Here is a 27040-nt window from a genome sequence, read left to right on the forward strand (position 1 = left end):
AAGATGTTACTCGAAGATTAATTTGTATCTTTTATATATATATATATATATATATATATGATAATTCCTTTTAGATTTACTAAAATCACGATACCACTTGAGTGCATTGCCTCAATATGGTAAAGCTATTTCATATATAGAACTGTTGGTTACATTTTGATCAATATGCTATAGATTTAAGGGTTTAAAAAGCTTAAAAATGGTCAAACTTAAAAACTTAAGAATTAAGATTTTGGCAAAAAAATTTTGTTGACTTAAAAGCTCTATTTCTTAAACGCAATTTCAAATAAGCCATAAAAAAAATTGCAATTATTAGCGTTTGCCCAATATGTAGATGCGCAAAGCTTTCAATTTCACTGTGATCTTCATTAGGGGTGTAAGTGAGCGAAACTGCTCGCAAGTGAACTCGAGATCGGCTCGTATAAGCTCGACTCGTGCTCGACTCAATTATTAAATGAGTTATTCGTAAACACAAATCTTTGCTCGAATATTAAACGATACAAGTTCGGCTCGACTCGGTTATGCTTGTGAGCACGCTCGTGTATATATATATATATATTAAGTATAAATTAAGTAACAAATAATTAATCATAAGGATAAGTTGTAGTTAAAATAAAAAAAATAGAATGACTTAAATAACAATTGAGAAAGACAGAAATAAGGTAAGTTAGGGTAATATTGCGATTTACAAAGTTAGAGGGTTTTAAAAAAAAAAAATTAAAATCTTATCCGCAGCCACGTGTGTGAATGTGGATCACGTTGGGTCAACTTTGTTCTCAAATCTCAAATTTACATTCTCTATTTCTCATCCATTACGCCTCCTCCCTTTTGGCCTTTTCTCTTCAACCCGGAACGGTGGAACCCTCCTCCCATTCATGCTCGTTGACACACACATGGAGCAGAGAGAGATCATGACGGAGGAAGAGATCAAGATGCAAAGGAGAGAGAACTATCGAGAGAGATGCAAACCCATTGAGTGACGCATGATTTGGGGGATGGAAAAGTTTCGGCCATTGAGAGCAAAAGAGCTAACAATATAAGCTTCTCTTTACAATTTAGTCTTACCCATTAAGGTTTAATTGTAAAAATCATATCAATTTGTAGGATTTTGTTTAAGGCTTATTTTTGGTTTGGATGTCCCTTTGTTGGAGTTTAATGGGTATCAACGAGTTTTGTTATCGAGGTTTGATTTAGGCCAAAGTACTCGTGCCCGAGCTCGAGCTCGAGCTCGGCTCGACACAAACTTAAACGAGCCAAACTCGAACACTAATTTAACGAACCAAACTTGAACACTAATTTTAAGCTCGTGTCAAGCTCGAACTCGACACAAACTTAAACGGGCCGAGCCCAAACAAAAGAAAAGCTCGCTAAGCTTGACTTGTTTACACTCTAAATTCTTCATAATTTGTGTAGTTGTGGAGGTGGGCATGTCCCATTATTCTGTAGACTACTTTTCTCTCTGCACTCTTTTCCTCATGGCAAAGGTTAAAGTAACTTTTGGTACAATTATTCTAACAGTAATGAAGGTTTAGTTAAAAACAGTTTTGAAGGCATATTTTTCAGAGATTACCTAGCTGTGGAAGTCAATGAGACAGTTATATATGGGATAATGATTTTATTTGGAGGCTCGAAAAAAAAAGTTAAATCTGAAAGGAATAAAGAAATTTGTTCAAAGGTAAAAATAATCATTTGAACTGATGATATATTTTTATGCTGACAGCAAAAGTTCAAGTCAATGAAAAAACAAGAAAAATAATTGTAACTATTCATCCTAGATTATAGCATTGGTTGTATTTTCACCATAAGCTAATCAATTTTTACCATGAACACCCAGATTTGAGATTAATTTTATAATATCTATTTATCTCATAGAGTAATTGTCATTGTCTAATTTCATTTTTTAAATTAAAAATTAATATATGGATGGATAAATTTTCCTTTATATTAGGTTGAAGAAAATTCTTTTAACACAATATATTAAATTGACATGTATTATTAACGATTTTCACATACGTTTTAAAAAATGAATATGGGAATTGCATGCTTTATTATAACATCCATATTCCATATTAGATCCTTAAATTTATAGAACAATACCATTTTTATTTTATTTTTTATAATTTTGAATAGTCACTTTTATAAAATACTATATATCGAATTTTTTTTTTTCTTTCTCTAATTACTATATATCAAATTCAATAAGATATAAATGATTTTTTTGGCACTAATAAGATATAAATGATGATATAAAGGATGAGTATAGTATCTTCTTCTTTAAAATGATGGATGGGAAAGAATCAAATGGAAGGTGATTGATTTTAAGGCTTAATTATTGAAAATTTTTTTAAAAAAAAAATTGGATGTTTATAGAAATAAATAGGGTAAAGTCCACTTAACCCCTCAAACTACTGCTTTATTGACAATCTACCCTCTCAAACTATCAATTACGACAATTTACCCCCCAAACTATCAAAACAGTGACAATATACCCCTCAATGCTAACAAAATGATGAAACTACCCCTATAAAATTTTTAATAAGACAGAAATACCCTTAAATTTTTGAAAAATAAATAAATTTTAATATTTTGATTTTTATTTTAGTAAGGGCAATTTCATCATTTTGTTAAAATTCGGAGTACATTATCATCGTTTTGGTAGTTTGGGAGGTAAATTGTCGCAATTGATAGTTTTGGGGGTAAATTATCATTGATGTTGTAGTTTGAGGGGGTTAAATAAACTTTACCCAAATAAATATGGATGCCCTTAAAAATGTATGTTAGAATTACATGTTCTAGAAATACATATCAGTTTAACAGATTGGACGGTGACTCGGTGAGTGGTGTCAACCCATTCATTATGTACTATTAATTTTCAATTTTGAATTCAATTTAACCTTATACAACTCTAAAATTAATATTTAATTAAGATACCAATTTTAAAAGTGTATAGGTTAAGGTGGAGATTGTAAATAACATAATAATTAAGAGTGAAGAAATATAAAAATAATAAATCGAGAAATAATATATGGTCAAATTAAGTAGCAAGTATCGCGCTGTGTTAGTGATATGCTAGCTTGGACTCATTATGGTAAAGGGCATTAGCATAATCATGTTGAGTGATTGAGGACAAACCTCGCTCAGTTGTCTCTCAAAGCTAAGCTCCTGCTGGATTACAATCATAGAGTGACGATAAACATGGACGGGTCACACTGCAACTGCTATTGGTTTCGGAAAAACTGTTATTTGTCGTTGTCTTTTTTTTTTTTTTTTTTAATATTTTAAAAAATTAATAATAAGATCGGTAGGATTTACACTGGTGAAACTTGAAAGAAATGATTTAAATGTGCGAGACTTACAAATTCAATTATTGATTTAAAAATTATATATTTAGACTTTGTCCCATATTGATTTTACTATTAAACAAAATATATAAACGATAAAATAAATTAATTTTCTTATCCAAGAGAACCCAAAAGAAGAAAAAACACAGAGGAGGGACTCTCAGTCTCTCTCTTTTCCTTCCCATGGTAGCAATGCTCAATGTCTTTTATGTATTCTCTTCCGGTTTTCATTTTTGGTGGTTTTATTTTAGATTTAGATCTATATTTAGTTTTTTATACTCAAATCTACTCATCCTAGCCGGCTTCCCCGGTTTTCACCAAGTTGTGCCGATCAACCAACGGAGTCTGATGTGGCAGAGAGTGGTTCTCACGCTCCAAGGCGTGTCTTTTCAGGAACGTCTACGATGCTGTGTTCTCTTGCTGCTCTTATGGTGGTACTTTTACTGTTTTTAGTTTTTTTTTGCTTTAATTTTTATTTTTGATCTTTTTGTCCTAACCTTTGGGTTGATAACATGTGTTTTATCATGACTTTTGAGTCGATGAAGAATAGATCAGTATGGTGGATTATCTCTAACGGTCAAAAAATAAGATTTGGTAAAATAAGCTACTTATATCTTAGATCTAATCTACTCGAAACAAATTTATTTTATAACTGAAATTGTATATGAGTTATCAGAAGTTGATGTCATAAACATAAATAGTATTTGTCTTTAAAAAATTTCTGATTGTATTTTTGAAACTTTTATTTCTGATTGTATTATGACCTTGTGATTTCATAACTTTTAGTTATATTATATGATATTGAAAATGTTATGTTTTTTATCTTTTTTTTTTTTAAAAAAAAATAAAAAATTATATAATAATAATAATAATTAATTTGCAATTTTAAATGGTTGTACTGGTTTTATATTCCATTAGCGGCGACATTAAATTCTCTCACACTGGTATCTAAATTTTGGTTGGCCTTAATGAGATCCACACCTTTTCTGCAACGGTTGCCAAAAATGTCTAATCACATTCACTTCCATGAGCTTGATTTTGTTTTCCTTTTAACAAAGCAATATCCAAATATATACAAGATATTTTAGAAGGTAAGAAATTTTCTCCGAACCATTATAAAGAAAATATCTTCTAATCTATTTAAAATAGAGAAAATGTTAAGTATCCTTATAATATTCTAGATTGATTTTAAAAAAATTTCTGTCCATTTTAAAACCCAATCTCCCTCCTCTATAATCTCAACTAAGCTAAAATAGAAACTTTTACAATTATTTGGAGAAACGAAAAGAATTTGTAACCAGAAACAAATGAAAAAAAATTTGATAGAAAGTAGTGAGGAAACCCTTTAAAATCCCGATTTTTTAACTACTTGTTTGAATTATTAGTAATTTGAAGAGTAAATAAGATTAGAGTTACTATATAGAGTTCATTCGGTCGAACAATTAAGCAGGCAATCCATAACTTGTTTGGATAAGTGGATCACTTTTTCATATTTGTTGTCTGAATTACTAGTAATTCGAATAACAAAATTGCTGAAATTTTTTCCACACATACAAGTACCCAATTGAGGCAATATTAGATAATGTTAAGAGAAATGTTACAATAACTTCTAATGAAAATTACTGTTAGATTTAAAATTTAATAGTGATTCATTTCAAATCTAATGGTGATTGAGAAGAAATTGAGATCCCCTCCAATTGAGGAGAAATTAGATATTTTCTAATTGTTAATCGTGACACTTTATTTTAAATTCAATGGTCTATAAAATGCGAGCGGTTTTTCTATAACCGATGCATTAAATGCTGGCTTTTATTTTACCAAAGTTTAAATAATTTTATAGACAATTGAATTTAAAATGAAAGGCCATGATTAATAATTGAAGAATCTCTAATTTCTCCCCAATTGGAGGAAATTCATATCCGATTGAGAGTATGTGTAGCATTTATTTAATGTTATTTTTAATTTATAGGGAAAAATACAACTTTTATTTGTTACCATAATTGAATTAGGGATTTTGGCTCTAAATATGGGATGGAGGTAACCGACAACGTCATCAATGTCAATAGATTCCATGTAGTCATGCACATTAAAATGTGGAATGACAATAAAAACTCATGAAAACCCAGAATGGGGAAAATTAAAATGGGATGGTTGGGAATGTGCTATTTAGGGTTTCTCATTTAAAAAGAAGAAAAGCAGATGAGATTCATTAAAAAGGGAATTCTTAGTTACCATATGCTTCTTTCTCTAGAGAAATTGTTACCTCAGTTACCATATCAATCTTTATTTCATCATAACAATAAAGCCCTCTCTTGTTTTCAACCTATTCCAAAAATAAGCACATTCATGATATAAAGAAAGGGGAATATTATGTGCTATTTTGGTGTCATCCTGATCTTATATAGATATTATTTTCTAAAATTCAAGTGAGAGAAATAAGGAAAATGCTATGCTCGCTCCTGGTCTTAATCCTGGTGGGTTCAGATTCGGGTCGGATCTTACCATGACAGACTGTTTGATGGTATATACTTACTGGCCTAGGAATCCTACTGTTCAATAACGGTCCTTAAGACTCCAGCAGCTTCTCAATTAATAAGAAAAAAAAAACTCCTAATCTTGGACCTACTTAAAATTAATTAATATATATTCCAGTTTAAAAAATTGAAGACTTTAACAGCGTTATCTGAGTAACCATACTTGTCTTTGGTTATTTGACTGATCAAATTAGAATTAATTATATTATATTAAAAAAAAGAAAAGAAAAGGAAATTGGAAAGCAGGTTCCCTCTTTTCTGGGTCACATGATGCATTCCTATTTTGGACCTTCTGCCTCTCTTTCTCTTTCTCTTTCATCTGTGTCTTATCTTTGTTGTTCAAAAAGGTTAAAAAAAAAAAGAAAAGAAAAAAGTGAAAAATGAGACCTTTCTTGCTATTTCTCCTGCACTCATAATCTTCGAATTACACACTCCCCATCCTCTTATGTGCTGTAAACTCTGCAGGTAAAAAAAAGAAATGTTAATGTATGAGTTGCGCACTTGATTCCCTTTTTGTGTTTGATCCTTTTTCAATATAAACTGTTTGTGCAAGCTTTGCTTGGATGGTGGGGTTTTGTTGCTTTCTTGTATTCCTTTCGTGATTCTGGGTTCTTTTCCATTTCTTTAGCAGATTCCTCCACTCTTGTTATCCTTTTTTCCCTTAATTTTTATTTTTGGAAATTTTAGAATTTTGTTTCAAACACCCACATGCATGTTCTTGGGTTTGTCTGATCTGGATTGGATCACAAGGATCTTTTGTTCTTTATCAACTTGTACAGAGAGAGAGAGAGAGAGAGAGAGGGGACAGGTGGTGGGGTTGAGTGCCTGAGGCTCTTTTGGTGTGCAATCTTGGTCTTGGTCTTTTGGAGGGTTACAGAAGAAGCAAAAGAAGGAGAAGGAGAAGGAGAAGGAGAAGGTGAGATTTCTTGGCCTCTTGGATCCTTGCTTTGGGCCCACCCCGGATCCTTTTCTTCTGTCTCTGATTGGTGTCAAAACTGTGTCTTAGATGCTGTTCTCTTGTGCCATTTGGGTATAATTTTGAATTTGGTCTAATTCATTTCTGGGAAAGACTGCAAGGAATTTCTCATTTTGGTGACTAATTGTGAACTGGGTCTGTTTCATTTGTTTGAATTCACAAATTGTTGCTTGAGTTTGGTTATAGTACTTCATTTGGGACAGTGATCATTCATTGCATCCAATTGATTCTAGTGGTGGATGATTGAATTGAAAATTTGATTTTGTATATTAGTCTGGCTTGGTGGTCTATACTCCTGAGGCATGGCGGGTATTGACGTTTCGAAGTATGCTCATAGCCCTGTGCACAAGGCCATTGCCATGAAGGATTATGCCAGTCTCAGGAGGATACTCGCTGGTCTCCCGCGGCTTTGTAACCCAGCTGAAATTCGCACTGAGGGGGCTTCGTTGGCTGAGGAAGAAAAAGCTGATGCCATTGCTGCTGTGATTGATCGGAGGGATGTTCCAAACCGTGACACCCCTCTTCACTTGGCTGTAAAACTTGGTGATGAGACAGCGACCGAAATGCTTATGGTTGCTGGGTCCGATTGGAGCTTGCAGAATGAGCAAGGGTGGAGTGCGCTTCAGGAAGCGATATGCCATAGAGAAGAAGGGATTGCTATGATTATAGTTAGGCATTACCAGCCATTGGCCTGGGCAAAATGGTGTAGAAGGTTGCCTCGCTTGATAGGGTCTATGCGAAGGATGAGGGACTTCTATATGGAAATTACATTCCACTTTGAGAGTTCTGTGATTCCATTCATTTCAAGAATTGCCCCTTCTGATACATACAAAATTTGGAAGAGGGGTGCGAATTTGAGGGCAGACATGACTTTGGCTGGATTCGATGGTTTTAGGATTCAGCGGTCCGATCAGAGTATTCTTTTCCTTGGCGATGGGTCTGAGGATGGGAAGGTCTCTCCGGGGTCGCTTTGCATGATTTCACACAAGGATAAGGAGGTGATGAATGCTTTGGATGGTGCTGGTTCTCCAGCAACTGAAGAAGAGATTCGGCAAGAAGTGACTGCAATGTCTCAGACTAATATATTCAGGCCTGGGATTGATGTGACTCAAGCAGTTCTTTTGCCACAGTTGACATGGAGGCGACAGGAGAAAACGGAAATGGTGGGCCTGTGGAAGGCTAAGGTATATGATATGCACAATGTGGTTGTGAGCATCAAATCTAGGAGAGTCCCAGGGGCTATGACAGATGAGGAGTTCTTCTCATCTTGCAATGAAAATGAAACAGATAGTGAAGAGTTCGGTGACATTTTGACTGAGGATGAAAGGAGGCAACTTGAGGCTGCTCTTAAGTTGGATACATCAGAATCAACCAATGAGAACATTGATGGGGTTATTGGGCATCGCCATAGTTGTTATGAGCACAGGGAGATTCCTATTGAAGACGTGAATGGTTGCAGAAATGGAGAGGCTAAGCAGGAAAAGAAAGGATGGTTTGCTGGATGGAGGAAACGGGATTCAAAAAATGAAGCACCGAAGAAGATTGCCCCACCAAGAAGTTCCCTCTGTGTAGATGACAAGGTGAGTGATCTACTAGGAGATTCTCCAACCAGAAATCAGACCAAACCGGGAAGACACTCTGTGGAGATTGTCATGAGGGGGGATGAGCACCGGAGAGGAAGGGATACCAAAACATCTTCTTCTATTAGTTCTGAGAGCAGAATTCGTCACAAGGAAGGAGGCCGGGAGAATGAGTATAAGAAAGGATTGAGGCCTATTCTTTGGCTTTCGCCAAGCTTTCCTCTACAGACTGAAGAATTGCTGCCATTGCTTGACATTCTTGCTAACAAGGTTAAGGCAATTCGTCGATTGAGGGAACTGCTTACTACAAAACTTCCAATGGGAACCTTTCCTGTCAAGGTACGTTTCATCTTCTGTAGCCCTTGGGGCCATGCCTTTCCAGAGATGCACCACTTCCTACCTAAAAATTGTTTTTCTGCTTTTCTCGAATAGCGTTAGTGTTTGTATCCATACTTTAATTATTGTGTTAAGATTTTTCACTGAGGTAAGAAATTATCTCTTTGGAGGAGATGGGTTGCAACGGGATGGTTATAGGTTTTTTAAAAGCATAGTTTTGGACGTGGTAGGACTTATAGAATTTGAAGGATATGCTGATTGGACAAGTATGCTTAGAGGAGTATTGAGCTTGTGATCAGTTCCCCTCTTACAAGCACTTTCATATGTTAGCTAATGAGCCAAGCTTAAACTAGACTGCTTTGGCTTCACATCATTAAAAGTTGGAATACTTATCAAAAAAAAATTCATTAAAAGTTGGAATAAATGGGCATGGACCTTTATGCACTGCTTCTCGCATGCTGCATTTATCCCTTTGATTCCAGGGTTTTGTTGGCATTTATTTATTTTTTTAACTTTAGGTTCTTGGTTCACTTGAATTGTGTCGAGGAGCTTTGATTTCAGTTGTTTTTATTTATTGTCCTTGATGCATGCAATTTCTGTACCTTTATCTGCTATCTCTTGTAGGACCTCGATTTTCTTTTAATTCTTTTGGCCATTGGCACAATATATGTTTATTTCATTTTTTTGATGTATGTATTATGTCATTACCTGATAGGTAGACCTGGAGAAATGCAACCTGATCCCACCACCCATCCAAACCCACACGAAATGAAATGACTATCGTAGTTATTCTTTTATCAATTAAAACCTGATTGACCTGAACCCAGTTAGGATATGAGACGGGTTAGGTATCGGTTGAGTTTTTCTAGCTGAACCCAAGCAAACCAGTCATAGTGCATAGAAAACTGTCTACCTGCTTGAACCCACCCTAAAATAAACAGGTCAGGGAAGGAAAAATTCCTTCTATCCACTTGAATCCAATCCAGTTGACAGGGAAGGGAAAAGTTTTTCTCAACTCTCAGGCTGCCATCTCCTTAATGAGAGGTGCCTAGCTAACCAGATTTGGTATCCTATGGTATGGAAGGTCTAAATGTGTCTATTTCTGCCATTTTATCCTAAGGCTATATACTCTTTCAACTACTTCTTGTTATAACCTATTTCATTATTCTGCCCATATTATTTTGGCCTACTTCTACCCCTTATGCTCCAACTTGAACTAAGTTGCTTTTTCTTACTAGTACATTCATTAGCCTTCCTTGCATATGGTGATGCCATGTTAGGCAACTCACCCTGGTCTTTTCATCAATAGGTCCCACTGGCCACCCCCACATTTAGATGGATTAACGTCAATTCTTATTTAATCCTTTCTGGTATTCATACTCGTCCATTTTAATATTTTCATTTTGTCTATGCTCATTTTATGAACATAATGTTTCTTAGTGGCCCAATAATCTGGTATCATCCATTATAGCTGATCTTATGGCAATCTTAACCTCATTCCTTATGAAATGTTTCTTTATGGTCAGTGTCAAATGTAGTATTCCGTCCCTTATCAACTGAAGGAATCTTCAATTGTATGACATATCTACTAGAAAAAAAAATTTCTTGTGCTACACCTTGTAGCCTGTTGTCTCATAGATAACCTTGTTGACATTCATATGTTACTGAGTACGAGGAAAGCAATTTCTGGGAAACATGCAGGGTCTTGTACTACAATCATTCATATGAAGAAATACCATAAAAGAAACTCTAGATATGTGTTGAAGTACATTAATGGATAGAAAGAAACGTACATAAACTTCAGCATGTTTAGAAACTTGATTAAGTAATGGATGGTTGACTACTCTATGTTCAAATGGTAAATATATGGCTAGCTCAATTGACTAGAGACCACGTCTCATGAAATGGGGATTACTAGTTCAAAGACTATCGTAAAGTGCCAAACTTGAGAATCTGGTAACTAGAGACTTTTGCGGTCTTGGCTATGAAATTGGTGAAAGGATTTTTTTTTCCAGTGGTAACAGAGGAAGTTCTTTTATGTGCAACACCTTGGCTTTCAGGTTTAGCTGAGATTTGAACCTAAGTCTTACACTAATCCAGCCCATGTACAACCTCAGCCAAGGCCTAGGTGCTATTGGAGAAACATAGAAACCAACAAAAAGCTTTATCTTTTAAACTTTCAAGAGTTTATGCAGGTGATTTGAAACTACTGAAATTAAAGGCTTTTCTGGTCTTTCTATATATCCATAATGATCATCACTTGAGACTTTGTGAATGTTTATTGTATTGAATTATTTGAAGTTCAAACAATTTTTCTGCACTAGATGAGTTATACTTATACATGTTTGTTTGGGTTTTTTGTCGATTTTTTTGGAAAGTATATTCTGTTGTTTTCTGGCATGTTTTCTTGTTCTCATCAGGCTTAATGCTACAAGAAAGATCTTTATCCAGTGAAGATATTATGGTAGCAGCTGTTGAGGCTAAGCAGCGCTTTTAGGACTATCAATTGTTTTGTAGTCCTTACTTTTTAGTGTTGATATTGGTCTTTTTGTTCGTTTAGATCTCTCTGTTGAAACAATTATCTTTGCTTAACATTCAGGTTGCTATCCCGGTGGTTCCCACTATCAGAGTTCTGGTTACTTTTACAAAGTTTGAAGAACTACAGCCGTTGGATGAGTTCACAACGCCCCCTTCAAGCCCTTCTGCTGCAGGGCGAGAGAGCCCGGCAGTGACGCATTCCTCGAGTTCATCCTGGTTTCAGTGGATTAAAGCCCCTTATCGCCCCAGCTCATCCACCGCCGGTTCTAGCAGTAGGATAGAAACTATTCAAGACCCATTTGCTATTCCCCCAGATTACAGTTGGATTACTGCGGAAGCTAAGAAAAAGAAGATGCAGGAGAAGAACAAATCAAAGAAAGGGAAAAGTCATAACCAATGAAGTCAGCGTTGAGAGTAAGATCCTGATGTAAAAGATACTTTAGCTCACTAAAGGAACTCAGCAGATACAAATAGGAATAGTGTTTCATTAATCCATAAATTCATGATACTGTAAGGGAAAAAAAAAGTAGGACCATGCTTCTATATGGGAGTGATGATCCTTTGTCAAGGGAAAATTTAGTAAATCATTGTGGGGGCTGGAAAAAAGAAACGATATTGTGATTCTTGCAACCATTGCTTGTCTTTGGTGGATGTTTTCTCCATTTAGATTACTTGATTCACTTTCATTTCATACTGACTTTTTTGGTCTCATAATGATTAATGATTAATGATTATCAGTAGTATGGGGTTTCATTTACAGCTGTAGATTTTTTAAAAAAACTTTCTTTCTTTTTCATTTTTCTTTTCGATATCCATAATTTGTAATTGAACAATTTGGATTAGTGGGGATTTTGGATGCATTATTCTTCTAAGAAAGCATTGCTACTTGTACATTCTTGTGATCAATTCAACAGTTTTTGAAACGATTGCTACAACTTTATCAGGTTTGTGAAGGCTTCTTGAACATCAAAAGTAAATCTTTCATTGGCAAGGCCAAGTTTTTCCGTGCCGAAAGTGCACATCTCACTGCAGTATCGGCCCTAATACTGAATGCATCACCATCTGCTTCCAATGTGCTCTTTAATTCGAAAGCTCAATGTTGAATGATGTTTTTTTGGTTCAGAGAAAAAGTATCAATAAAAAAGCAAGGGCTTTCATAAGCCTGGGGGCATCTTCATGCACAAACGTATCTTTGCATTTCATTTCTTGCAATCCATATGCTTCTCCAATTTTAGCACAGTAGAGAACTTAATAGATTAATGGGCTGTACTTTGACTAAGCAAAAGACTAAACGTTTGAATTTATCAAATGTTTCATAGAATTAGCATATACATTACACAAATTTATAAAACACATTATTCTAGCAGGTATCACAATTGGCAACACAAAAGAAAATGCCTGCTCAGCCACTGCCTGCAGAAAATGAGAAAGGATCATGTGAGTTTAATTGTAGTACGATTCATCCGGCAAACAAAAAATGCGAAAGAGAAATGCGGCTTTCAAAGTTTATTAGAGAGAAAATAGCACTTATCCAAAAAAAAGAAGGGAAAATAACAATTCTCATGAATAATTATTACTTTTTCTTGTATGTGTGCGTGTGCTCATGGATGTTAGCTGATTTATTTTTTTTTCTTTTGATTTTAGAGGATGTATCTTTCTGTATAAAAGTGACATGATCATTGCCAGTTTGGTGATTGGAATATTTGTTTCCTGGAGTGAAGAAAACAGTGATGAGATTGCTTGGAGAGCACATCTCTAGGAAAAATGAAATGCAAGAAAATGACACAAGTGTTTTCTGATGATTGCAAAATTTACAGTGACTTGATCAGAATGTGTTGGGGATGGGCACCTGGATACTACATGCAATGCTTATCTTGTTCCCAGGTAAAGTGGAATCTGAATTCATGAATAATTTGTATTTATTAGGAATGCCAAGAAGAGGACCTGATAGAGCAGTTCACCAAACAATTTCATATTAGAAATTTGAATATCTTTATTTATTGGTGTAAAATATGTATCCTTTTTTTACAAGTCAATATCAATAATTGGTAAGTTTTTGCCTTTCACAATGTGGTCTCACAAGTATTTTGACTTCTTCCAACGCGTTTTATTTGAGAAAACATTCTCACCTTCCTTCTCTCTTGAAGGAGTTGTTCTTTTAATTTGGTATTGCTGGCTATCAACAATCCTGCACTTTTTTCTTCTTGGAATTTTGCTAGTTTTGTTTCTGATATTAGTTTAGAATTATCCTCATTTCAAAGATGGAATGCTTTGAAAGTATTTAGATGTGCCAACTTTAGAGCACATGCTTTAACTAAATGGGTCGCTTTCGATCATGTGTTTGAAATCATTCATATAAGATCTCCCATTCTCTCTTCCCTTCGGATTAATAATAGGAAAGATCCTCCTTTGTAATCTTTCCTCGTTCGATTAGATTAAAAAAAAAAAAAAAAAAGTGCTTAGTTGACTATCAACTTATCGCATCTGTTTCTTTGGTGAAGTAGGGTTCCTAGAATTTTCACGTCTTCAGAGTCTACTTTTTAAATGTAATGCAAATTCATTCAAAGCGCATAGAAGCATAACCATAGTACACAGGAAGTATTCAAAGATAACCCTTAAAGTAGAAAAAGAAAAACAAAACTCAGAAAGCTAAGAAAATTTAGAAACAAGCAAACTATTCCATGCTACTCTCCAAGTATAAAGGGATTGGAACATCATCTTCTTCCTCTCTCTCATTACAATCTCATAATCTTTAAAGCTCCTTGAGTTCCGCTCTCTCCAAATACCCCACATTAAACACAAAGGAGCCAACCTACACATTTTCAAATCAGTACGGTGATGAATATCATACGAAACATCTGCAGGGAAGGACATCTGAGTTAGTGTTTTAAAGGTATATGGTGGCTTAAGCTGAGGTTGCAATCAGACAATCAGCAAGGACAAGGGTATGTGGTCTCCTATCCCAAGTCCTGAGTTACCATTTGTTTGACATGCATATTACGATGGTACAGTTTTAGACACAGGAGAAATTTTTCATGTAAGATGTCTACAATGATTTGGTTCTGCCCATGGGATTTTGAAAAACTGGTAGTAAGTGTAACATTATACATCTCCAACCTTTAAAAACCAAGCAAAGCACCTTGTCATGGTGTCATATGTGGTGGTAATTCATCAATCTCTATTATAAGAAGCATACTAATATTCAGCATTATAAAGTAGAAAACGATTTTGATATGTATATTTGCTCATTTGATTCCTCTGGCTTGGATCACAGAGAACATTTCATATCAGCACATGTTTTAGTGAATGATTTTCAGTGTGCTCTTTTTTCTCATAGTGATTTGAGCACCAAGGTGACCTTGCTTCAAAGCTGTTCACAACTTCACATTATATATATATATATATCATGATTCCGAGATATGATGACAACAAAAAGATTGGCTGCCCCTGCTGTAGCCATGCCTGTTTTTCTCTTTCTGCATATGGTGTTTTAACAATTAAGAATTACGTGACTTTCTCCATGGATAGCTTTTGAGGATTCATTTAAATGGTTCAGAAAGAGCCATAAGAATCATTTTTTACACTTGTATGAAAATCATGCAACATGTTTGCATCCAGAGGCATATATATATACATAGACACTTAAATGTCTACAGAATTTCTTAAAAACTTGCAGTCATTGAGAAGCGGGGCATCATACCTTTAGACATGTTGTTTTATTGAATAGCACAAACGCAAGAGTTCCTTACTCCCTCAAGTTCCCCATCTTCTGACACACTATAAACAAATGCAAGGGTGAGAAAAATATAGCAGAGTTTCTGTAGACAGACGTATATTAACAATATAAGCTTCTAATAATACACATCTTTCATCAGAGCAGCCACCAATTAACTTGTAAATGTAAAAGACATAATTTTTCTTCTTGTCCCATATTTCCTTTCTATGAGTAAACATCGTTGGAACAGTTGTATATGTTATGCTTGTACAAACATTTTTCAAACTAATAATCCAACACAGAGAAGCCCATCATGAGAGTAAAGTTGGTGGGGGGATGATTTGAATTACCTCGGTTCAAATTCATGGACATGAGCAATATCTTTGCCATGAGCATCAGGCCAACTAACTTTCCTCTTTTCTACCGGTAGTTGATTACCATCAACTATTGTTGTTTTCTTGAGATTACTCTTGAGAGCAGGTGGTTCAATGTGAGGCCCATTAGACCCACTTCTGCTCCTGTAGCTGCCCCCATTGCTCCTATTTTGAAGATGAAATTCATGATTATGGAGCTCTTCCATGACCCCATCTTTCTTTTCTGCAGGGAACTGCTTCTTTGTATTGTTGCTGTTGCTTTCTTCACCTTTGTTGTCCAAACTCCTTGATGGTACGTAGCAAGAGCACACTAAAGCAGTGCACCTGTTCTGCGCCGACGCCGCCAGGAGTACAGAAAACAGGGTTGTACTTGTACCTCTCCCAACCGTTTCTACTTATTGATACCATGTCCAGCCTTGGAGCTATGTGGGTTTTGGATTGGCATCAGATCAAACAAATGAAATGGTGAAGCATGAGACTCAAGAGGGATAGACTTTGTATAGTATCAAATGTGAGACTTATCTATCTCCTAATCATTACAGCTTGGTTATTACCCATGTAATTCTCCCTTGTTTTCTTTTCCTTTTGCTTTCTTGTAACCTTCCCTGTATTGCTCAAAAAAAAAAAAAGATTATTGCTTGCTTTGCCTTTGCATATAAGAGAGTGGGGGAGGGATGGCCTCTTTGGGATGTGGGGCTGTGGTGGATTTGTTTAGGTTGGGAAAAGACGGTTGGGTATAGCAGGGGAGGTACAATCATGTCTCGTGCCTCCCCACTAATGCTTGTTTCCTTTTGCTTTTGCCGCGCCACTCATTAGTGAGGTGAAATTGGTGAAGCAAAAAGGAGAGAAAGATAATGCTAAACTTTTTCGGATTCCAATTTCTAAATATTTGCTATTAAGAGGATTGTTAGCTTCTACGAGGTTCATCTGTTCAAACAAGAGCTGAATCCTCTCGAGTTCAAATGTACCGGAAATGAGCCGATTCTTGTTAATGAGACGGTAGATTTGTCCTTTCACATATTTAGAACAAAAATATCCTCTTTTTTACTAGAACTGCATTTGAAGTTTTGAACTGGAGAGAATCCCTCTCGATCCATACAGGTGAGCGATTTGAAATATGTTTAGACATGTGAGTTCTGCACATTTAATTTCTAACAATATAATCAGTAGAATTACAGAAATCTCTGTCCCAACTTTTTCATTGTTTCAGGATTCTATTCATTGATTGTTGCAGCAGCCAGCAAGGGATGGCCACCTCTCATTATTGGTTTCTTTGTTTTTTTTCACTGTTCTGCTTTCACTCTATGAGTTTGTAACAAGTGGGTTGACTGTTGAGTGAGCACAATCATGGATGTGGGGGATAAAAAGGAAATACTGATGTGATGTTATTTTTGTTCAGTGTCTGTGTTTTGGGATAAATAAAGTGTAAAGAGGGTTAAATAATTCATTTGGATCACTTAAAGGACAAAGGCATCATTTGAGGTGGTTTACTCTTTTCCTTTTCTTGATATTGCTAACTCTCTTGTACAAATACAACCCTTTTGATGTAAATCCATAAGTCTTATTTTTCATTGGACAAAAGTTTTCTGCCAATTTCTTTAATCCATTTTATTAAAATGATCTTCCTTTAAAAATGCATTTTGAACAAATGTCACTCTCATAGGCTCATAGCCTAATAATTTTATTCGTTTATGTTAGTTTCTATATATATATATATATATATATATATATTTTACAAATATTTTGATTGCTTTATTGAACCATCTGATACATCATGGGCCTTAAGACCAATATTAGTTCACCAAAAAAATAATGGGCCACAACTCTTAACACTTCTAGCGCAAGTTAAAGTATAAGACCAAATCATAGTCTATAAATAGGTCTTTATACCAAGTATAAACCAGAGACTCAATTATTGACATTAGAGACACTCATCTCTCAAAGACTGACTTAGGCATTGGAGTGAGACCTGGCAAGTTCTCGTTATCTTAATTGGTTATTATCTTGCAGGAGCGCGAAAATTGAAGATCAAGGATGCTTCGAAGAACGTGAAGAATGTGTAGATCCCACCAATTGCACTAATTGGAGACTATTAGACCAAAATATGTCCTAACACATGCACTTTAATTGCATACTCCTTAATGTGATAATAAAAATTACTATTATTTAATAATGATTTATCTAAAATTCAATAATAATTTTTATTGCCACTATCACGTTAATGAATGTGCGCTTGAGAATAAATCAATCATTTGTTTAAAAACCACAACCAATAACCATGTCAATGAAGTGAACAAATAGTATGGAAGATTCATTGGGCCACAGAGAAACCCAATATAGGCTTAATTGGGCCAGTCTCGTAGTATATTCAACTCTGTAGCGTGGCCCAAGATCGGCCTCCAACTCGGTCCAAGACTTTGGCAAATCCTTCTCTGTTTCTCTCTCTCTCTCTCTCACAACAATCAGTCAGCTCGTGCAGTCGAAGAATGAACAGGTACGCATTTCCGCATTTCCCACTAATCAAACTCTGATTTTCACAGAATAATTCTGTTCTAAGCGAAAATTGAATTGCTTTGGCTTATCCTGATTCCTTTCCTGATTGGTTTATTATTTTTGTTTTCTGCTTTTTTGTGTATTCAGAATTTCTACGTGTGTGTTTTTTGTGCTCGCATTGATTTGAAAACCCTAGTTCCTCTATTGTTGTGATGCCACTCGCTGTATTTCAAACCTCTTTTTTCATAATTTTTGGTGTTTCTTCATCAGACTTGGTTTCTGAGGCTATGAGTACCTGAAGCTTCCGAGTTTTTACTTTTTATTTTTATTGAAATTTTAATTTGACAAGTTTTCTCTGCTCAAATTCCTTTAGAATTCTTTCAATGCATGATTGAAATCTTTAGGAGAGTTTGTTTCATGGTATTCATATGCCGGCGTGATGGATATTGTCAATGATTTTCATTTTCGATAATATATTGTTTGCATTTCTTTCATGATTGCTTAGATTGCTGATACACCGTTGGTTATGGTCTAATGTATTATCTGCTCAAGCAGGGTGATCGTGAGAAAACTTGCTGCTAATGTCGCCAGGTTAAGAGTTCAGCACGAGTTTTTCTGCACTGATGCAGCTGCAAGAGTGTCTGGTTCTAATCGTAGCCATGTAATGAACTCACCATAGACGAATCACGGATTTATTCATGTTCTATCTCATCTCAATTGAAATCTTCTTTTTCTTTTTCTTTTCTTTTTTCTTTTTTTTTTTTTTGGCCATGTCAACGATGTCAACGTGGCTGTCAATGGATTTGAGGGTCAGGCAGTAGAGTCATTCCTTGTTCCAAATTGGCAATCTTCACAAGGGAATAAAGATTTATCTCATCATACTAAGAAATTAGGTGAATAAAAAGGAGTCTGAAATGTTTGACTCAAACCATACAGATCACTGTGCACTTACATGTTAGTACCACCAATAAAGAAAACAATATCTCTTTTTCCTGTATTGGGTGTCTGCTTGGCCTTGGCATGCAACTTGGATATTCTTGCACCAGTTACTAACCCATTAATTAAGAAAGAGAAATAATGGAGCCTTTCCTAATCTTCTCTAGCATCTTATGCTACTTGTTTTTGTACTACACGGGACTTCTCTTTGCTTTTTAGAAATAAGAATATGAGCATGTCTCCTGTTCAAGATTTCCAACTATAAGTTCTTATTGGTATATTTTACTAAACTTATGAAGGGGATGATAAAGTGGAGAAACATATGCTCATAAAGGAGTTAAAGATAGTTGATGGTAAATCGATTTCTTGATATTTGTTTTTGACTAAATTTACTATATACTGTAGCACCTTATAGCTTTCAGTCACATCCTCCCTCTGCTTAGTGGTTTCTGGAACCCATTGTTCCTAGTTATGATAATAAAACAAATGAGCATACTTCAGTACATATCTACGAGTGTGTCTGTGTACATAACTGTTTGTTTTAGAATGCTTTTACCTGTTTTCATTTTCAGTTCTCTTCTTGAATATACTCATCAATTCTTAATGAGCTCTACTTCTGTAAATTAATTGTAAGACTGAAATTAACTGATTTGCTTGAAAATCAGGAGCATGAAGAGAAACATGATTTCAGTAATAACATTCAGCAGTATGACATTGCTATTGTTGGAGGAGGCATGGTTGGCATGGCTCTAGCTTGTTCCTTGGGTAGGTAATGTTTTGTGTTTTCCTAGTAGGGATTAAGAGTGACATCATAACCGGATTGCCACCAAGTCAATTAATTTCCTGTTTAATAGCACATGATGACTTCATTTATGATAGTAATTATATCAATGGATTTGGTTTGGGAGATAATATTCGAAGAGATTGATTCATCCAAAAAAAAATATTCAAAGAGATTGACATTCCGATCAGTTGCTTTGAAATTTCACAACTATCATCTTCAATATGTCTTTGCAGCAAGCATGCCATTGACAAAGCACTTAAAGGTTGCCATCATTGATAGCAATCCTGCATTGGGAAGTAAAGTCTGCTTCAAAAAAGAGGACCCCCCGGATCCAAGGGTCAGTACAGTCACACCTGCAACTATCTCTCTTTTCAAAGGTATTAACTTTGATATTTTGCCATTTTCAATCATGCTCTGTGCCAACTCCAAATTCTATTAATTTTAATTATGATATATAGGCTTGTTCAAAATACCTGAAAACTCGAACCACCTAATCGGACACGACCAAAATTGGTTGGGGTCAGGTCAGTTCAGCAAAAGGAATTCTAGGTTTGAATGAGGGGTTAGGTCAGAAGTTGGGTTTATATCGTTGGGTTTTTTGCCTATCCAACTCGACCCTCTTGATATATATATATATATGGATCTGGCTTTCATGCTGTTATTAAAATAACAGCATGTAAGCCAGATCCTATATATATATATATATATACTTATCTTGTGCCTCAGCCTCACAAACCTCAGCCGCCCCTCAGCTCTCAATCCACCACCTTTAGTCCTGCACCACGGTCCATCGTCTATGGCAAGGTGAGGTGAGCTCGTTATGTAAGACATTAAAATAAGGAAAAAAAATTCAGTCTCTTAGACTCAGTTCCCACTGTCACCAATTCTCTGCCATGGTGCCATTGCAATTTGAAACAATAAAAAATAAAAAAATAAAAAACTTTTCAATATGTCAGACTTGGTATTAGTGAGCCTTTCCTGGTCGAACTCATGATCACGAGCTTCATTTAGTTCTAATAAAAAAAGCTCACCATCCCACTGACCTACCTGACTGATCACCGATTGACACTTGGTGTTGGTGCGGTTTGGTATGAAGTGACTCTAAGATTAGTTTGGTTGAGCATTTTAACTTCTGGACCTTAGTTAGGTTAGAAGTCTAAAGAACCCCTTTTCTGACCTAAGGAGGTATGTTTACATCCCTAATTTTGGGTGTGGTATAGTTATGGGATTTGGAGGTTGGCTCCATTGTGCTTAATGTAGTGTCTTTGGCGAGAGAGGAATGCTCGGAGCTTTGACGATGTTGAGACTTCGGTGATAGAGTTGCAGAAGATTGTGATCAACACTTTGTATATTTGGATATATGCCCATCATAGTTGGTTTGTTTCTAGTTTTACAAATTTTTTGAACTTTTGTTCTTCTTATTCTTCATATTAGTTATATTAGCCTCTTGTTTTCATACGTTGTATCTCTGGACCGTGGCACATGTCTTTCCGGTGTCGATTAGTTATAATGATTTTCTTGTTCGTTTTTCCCTTTCTAGTTAGGTGATCCTATTGTATACTCCCAGTGTACTTTGGGGCGCCTTTACGCTTTTTAATAAAACAGATTATTACTTATCAAAAAAAATATTAGGGGTTCTCTTGCATACTCTTATGTGAACTAGGGTAACACCCCTTTGCGCTTTTTAATGATAATGAAATTATTTAAAAAATAAATAAAGCTCAATTCATCTATGCTAGTGTTTTTGGAGAATTTATCAAAATAAATTATGGAAAATTACTGTAGATGTCCTTGTGGTTTCACCTTTTATCAAATCCTTCTCTAGGGTTTAAAACACATCAAACACTTCTTAAGGTATGCACCGTTATCAAATCACTCAGCCAGTTAGATTTTTTTAATAGTAAGCAATGATACATAAGCCAATGTTCGCGTCATATGCAATAAAATTTTGACATGTGTACATGTTGTTGACTCAGCACCAATTAACTTCACCACATCATTTTAAACATGTCACATTAGAAAAAGAAAAAGAAAAAAAAAGAAAAAAAAAAAACATAGAGAGAGGTGGTTGGGGGTGGCCAAACCACCTCTATTGACCAAAGGGAGTAGCCGAACCACCCGAAAGGCTATTGGGGGTGATTTAGTCACACCTAACCTAGCCGAACCACGTCTAATGGTCTTTGGGAGTGACCAAACTACCCCTAGTGGCCAAAACGGGTGGTTGGGGTACTCCTAACCACCTCTCTTGCTTTTATTTATTTTTTATTTTCCATTTTTTTCTTGGTTTTCTTTTTTATTTTGTCTGGCGTAATTTAATTGGATATGATGTGATTGTCAGCCTACGTGTCATTGCTTACCGTTAAAATATATAATGAAGGGAATGATTTGATAATGGTGCATACCTTAATGAGTGATTTGATGCATTTTAAATCCTAGGGAGTGATTTCATGCATTTTAAACCCTAGGGAATGATTTGATAAAAGCTAACTACATGAACCTCTTCAATATTTTTCCCAATAAATTAAGCTATGAAAATTCATAATGTCCTGTTGTGCAATTTCTATGTAATTTAGGTGTTGGTTAGAGCTGGTGAAGTATGGCAAGCTTGACATTTGTCATTTTCATGTTGTTATCAGTTGATGTTAGAAAGTTTTATTCTATAATGACAGTTTGTCAAGCGTGCCATGCAAGATAAATAATCTATGATTTAATTTTATTAAGAATCATTGCTTATTATATGTCACTTTTTAATACCATCGATGGATACTTGTTTGTGAAAACAATTGGAGTTGCTTTTTTAAACCAATTCAGTTGATGTAAGGGTTTTTTTATTTAATGACATTACGTAGAAGTTGTACAACGGAATTGTAAAACTTGGGGCCCCAATTTCATTAAGTCAAAGTAAGGCCCAAATGGCTTAAACCAATAATCAAAGCCCTAATTTGTTTAAGCCAAGTTTAAATTGGGTTGAAGCCAAGATGCCAAAAGGTCCTAGTCATGCTCCATTAAGTTAAATTTGAGTGGGCCATTCTACAAGCCCATAAATCCATTTAAATAAATTTTATTCCGAATGCCCTCATTAGTGAGGGTAAATTAGGACATTTCACTTGATGACACCTCCAAAAATAACTACCCACTCATCCTTATTATAAGTAGGAAGCGAGGTGGTTGGATAAGCGGATGTACACTTATAGCTGCACACACACAGACACACATTCCACTACTGTTATTTTTGCTGATGAAACCTTAGACCTAGCCTCGAAATACTTTTGAGTTTTGTCTCAAAAGGAAGATCAAACCTCTGTCAAAGCCCTTCCTAAGTGAGACTAACAACAATTGTACTTTGCAGATGTTGGTGCTTGGCAATACATAGAACGCCATCGACATGCATATTTTGATAAAATGCAGGTAATGATTTTTACTTTCTCCTTTTTTGTGGAAATATTTCAATCTCTTCAATTTTTTTTTCTTTTTTTTCCTGTTGGTTGTTTTGATTATAATTTTCTTTTAATTGCTTAAATGTGATATGAAGTTCTAAAATACTTGGGAAGTTCCAGTTCCAATGTATTGAGCCATTCAGTTGTATCTGTGTCACTTAATTCCTAGATATCGACCCATTGATGTTTCCCATTATCATGCATTTTAGATTTATTTTAAATTGTGGATATTAGAAAAGATGGATTATTAATTCATTTACCGAGATAATTAAGAACCTGTATTACATCGCTAAAATGAAAATCTTAAGACAGATTAGTGAGCAGGAAGTTTAAGATAGAATTAGGAATCATGCATTCTGTGAAGCTAGAGTTAGCTTAGTTTGATCAATCATTCTTAAAGGTTTAGGGGTTGGGGCCAAAAATGTAACTGTACTCTTGCTAGTTATGGACTAATATGAGGCATAAGTTCTCTAACTGATAGGGTAAGGAATTATCAATTTGGTTGTGTTGAGGAGAAGAAGGATTGAACAATCTCTGGACACTTGTGAATCAATGCCTAGTGAAGGTGGGATATCGGTAATGTAATTTGTGTTAGTAGGAAGAAGTGTGGTTTTACAGGCATTAGAAAAAGGACAAAGCGCCTACTTGCCAAGGAGCTGAAGTGGGAAGTTTCACATTTGAATCCTTATTATAATTTAGACGTTGTTTATGTCCACTTGACACGATATGCAGCTGGTGTTTTACTGTCTCTACCCTGCAATTGCGTTTAGTCATTGTATATGAAAGTTTAGCCATGTTATTTTTTCTGCTTAAAGGAGAATCATATATCTCTGTGTGTGTGTGGAAATGTATAATCCTCTCTCCCATCTACATTTTGAGATAAGACTACTCATGTCTCCAGGAAAAATATATTAAAGTTTTCTTGTATGTTTTGATTATTTTCTTAGGTATGGGATTGTACTGGCTTAGGATACACAAGATACACAAATAAAGTGTGTGTGTGTGTGTAAATTGAATACACTAACATTTCTGTATAATCCTCTCTTCCATTGAACTGCTATGTTTTGAAATAAGACTGATCATACCTCCAGGAAAAAGATATAAAAGTTTTCTTCTATGTTTTGATGATTTTCTGTAGGTTTGGGATTATACTGGTTTAGGATACACAAGCTACAATGCAAGAGACATAAATAAAGAAATTTTAGGGTAAGCGTACACATTGGAAAAAGACAAATTTTGTTCTTGTATCTTGCAATTACTAATGGCAGATGACTTGTGCTACAGTTGTGTAGTGGAGAATAAGGTTCTTCACGGTTCTCTGCTGTCATGTATTGAGGTACTAGTTTGTCATAAATATGGTATATAATCTCTTTTGTTTTTGAGTTCAGTTAAATGCTTTGCTTCTGCACTCATCATATTATATTGGAGTTCTTCCTTTCAGTACATCCCTTTTTTATTCTCATGAAATTTTTTTCCTTGTTCAATATTGGATCACTAAATATATAGTCTTGTCTAAACAGTGTGCAAATATTAATTTGGTGAATGTACAAAGTTTTTATTTCCTTTTATGAAGAATTTTCGTCATCTATCGCATTTACTGACTGACAAAATTCCGTTGAAAAGGATTTTGATTCAACTTAAAAAGAATATGTGAGGCAGGGTGTAGGTTGAGAACATGAATCGTCTGTAATATGATCGGTCCTTTCTCCATGGGCCAACCACCATAGTTGCATTGGCCAAGCTCCCCTGAATAACCTCATTGCTTAAGTATCTCTTAGAAAGTTCGAGACCCCTTTCTGATGCTCTTATGAGCATGGATGCTAGCCCTTGAGGCATCATCAAACCATATATGTCAGTTTCCCTGCAATGTTTCATGTACACCTGAGAATCATTTGCAATTAAGTATTTTCACTTGATTTATGCAGTTTTGTTATTGTCCTTCGTCTGTTGGATATTGTTTTTTCATTGGGCACTGTTGGATAACGTTCTTACGATTATAACAGGCGTAACAATATAACTAAGAATTTTCTTCTAATTTACTATTTAATTTTTTAAGTGGCCTTTGATTTGGGAATTTGCCTCTCTTCGTATTAGGTCATTTGGTATCTCTGTTGCCTCTTATTGGTAGAGTGGTCCAACACAGAGAATAAGATTGCTAATTTTTTCCCTTACATTATCAAATGCCTTGCCTCATGCAACGTAATTGGGTGTACTTGCTGTAAATTATGAGGCTTTTGCAACTAAGGAATCTGAAACTTTTTAACAGAATAAAGATTTCCAGAAGACCATCTATCCCTCCAGGTTAACTTCAATGACTTTACATCCGAGGTCTTCACCCATGGGGATGGACAGCACATCATCAAGGACACCGTCATCTTCTCTGAGGCATTTAGCAAAGCTGGAATTGACTGATGGCAATAGCCTATATGCAAAGTTGGTGGTAAGTTTAAATTCCATATAAATGATCGTGTATTGCTACTTGATGAATAGTAGGATGAATAATTGTCCATTTTATTCAGTGGGTAAGATCTATTGAATAACTTTGGTCGCTGATTACATACTGAGACTTCTAGTATTCAATTTCCTTGATGTGCTTATTGCAGGTTGGAGCTGATGGTGGCAAGTCACGTGTCAGGGAGTTAGCAGGATTCAAGACAACTGGATGGAATTACTCACAGAATGCAGTCATATGTACGGTAGAACATACTGATGGAAACCAATGTGCATGGCAGCGGTTTCTACCTGCTGGTCCAATTGCACTTTTGCCAATGGGTGATAATTTTAGCAATATTGTATGGACTATGAACCCAAAAGAGTCAATGGACCGTAAATCAATGAGTGAGGATGATTTTGTGAAGGATGTAAATAATGCTTTGGATTATGGATATGGTCCTCGTCCTAAGTCAAGCTTATTAGGAAATGAAGATATGTTTTCTTGGCTTAGAGGATATGTGACGTTATCAGCTAATGAGTGTTTTGAAGTTCCACCGAAAGTAGTTAAGTTGGCTTCTGAAAGAATGGTGTTTCCATTGTCTTTAATGCATGCCAATGACTATGCATCGAAGCATGTGGTTCTAATTGGTGATGCTGCACACACAGTTCATCCTCTGGCTGGTCAAGGAGTCAATTTGGGTTTTGGAGATGCATTTGCTCTATCAAGAGTCATTGCCGAGGGTATAGCTGTAGGCACTGACATTGGAGAGGTACGCGTTTTTGCACACACAGTTCATCCTCTTTTATTTTGATTGTTCCATTTTCTTTTTTTTATGGTTTTGATTTTTTTTTCCCCCTATTTTTCTTATTGAATCTGCTTATGTTCTTAAAAGATTCAACTTATGCAGGTAAGTCTGTTAAAGAAATATGAAGCGGAGAGAAAACTGGCAAATATTACGATGATGGCAATACTGGATGGTTTTCAGAAGGCATACTCTGTTGATTTTGGACCCCTGAATATACTGCGAGCCGCGGCTCTCCATGGGGCGCACTATATTTCACCTCTTAAAAGAAGTATCATTTCGTATGCATCAGGGGAACAGAGGCTGCCGCTCTTTTCTTGAGAAACACTGTAAATATATCCTGACGGACCTGGCCAGAGGATATCAATGAAGGACTAGACTTTGCACATTATGTAGCAATGAATAATCTCTTTCTTTCATCAATCTTGTATAGTAGCAATTTCCGAATATCAGCAGAGATCGAAGAGCCTGTTTCAATTACCAATCTTCTCGTTTCACGTTCAAGTTAATGATATTATATCAATTAGAAAAAATAAAGTTAATGATATTATATGCACGCGGTGGCAGGGGAGCCTTATATGAATGAGATTGTGTTGACGTGGTCGCTAGCTAGCCTCAAATCTCTACAATGTTACGGTGTGCTTGGATGGAAAGAGTGGGGAAGCAGTGAAGGTTATGAAAGGTAATGACTCCAAAAGACTTGGATCCTATCCATTTCAGATGAAATAGAGAGGAACCAGTTAGTTGTTTTTAAGAAGAC

At 35.5% G+C, this 27040-nt stretch overlaps 2 protein-coding genes and 1 long non-coding RNA gene across 4 annotated transcripts; 2 read left to right on the top strand and 1 right to left on the bottom strand.

The window, feature by feature from the left end:
- The first annotated feature begins 6240 nt into the window (after positions 1-6240).
- On the top strand, positions 6241-12064 carry LOC132177360 (uncharacterized). Its single transcript, XM_059589641.2, has 3 exons — positions 6241-6340; positions 7125-8770; positions 11367-12064. The coding sequence occupies exons 2-3, from the start codon at positions 7154-7156 to the stop codon at positions 11703-11705; spliced, it is 1956 nt and encodes a 651-aa protein (XP_059445624.1). The 5' UTR covers positions 6241-6340; positions 7125-7153; the 3' UTR covers positions 11706-12064.
- A 1775-nt stretch (positions 12065-13839) lies between these two features.
- On the bottom strand, positions 13840-15381 carry LOC132178901 (uncharacterized). Its single transcript, XR_009439870.2, has 3 exons — positions 15371-15381; positions 15006-15082; positions 13840-14163 (listed from the first exon to the last, which is right to left on the bottom strand). It is a non-coding gene; the product is annotated as an uncharacterized LOC132178901 (long non-coding RNA).
- A 2434-nt stretch (positions 15382-17815) lies between these two features.
- On the top strand, positions 17816-26784 carry LOC132179199 (FAD/NAD(P)-binding oxidoreductase family protein). 2 transcript variants are annotated; one of them, XM_059591865.2, is made up of 10 exons: positions 17816-17888; positions 18443-18548; positions 19489-19588; positions 19841-19984; positions 22957-23015; positions 24183-24250; positions 24329-24380; positions 25311-25484; positions 25648-26247; positions 26386-26784. In XM_059591865.2, the coding sequence occupies exons 1-10, from the start codon at positions 17881-17883 to the stop codon at positions 26599-26601; spliced, it is 1527 nt and encodes a 508-aa protein (XP_059447848.1). In that variant the 5' UTR covers positions 17816-17880; the 3' UTR covers positions 26602-26784. The 2 variants fall into 2 exon arrangements, with proteins under 2 accessions (XP_059447848.1, XP_059447850.1); XM_059591867.2 differs by lacking the exons at positions 17816-17888; positions 18443-18548 and having other exon boundaries at positions 19515-19592.
- Positions 26785-27040: the final 256 nt, after the last annotated feature.

This window comes from Corylus avellana, chromosome 4 (genome assembly GCF_965113065.1).
Source record: "Corylus avellana chromosome 4, dhCorAvel1.hap1.2, whole genome shotgun sequence".
NCBI classification, from domain to species: Eukaryota; Viridiplantae; Streptophyta; class Magnoliopsida; order Fagales; family Betulaceae; genus Corylus; species Corylus avellana.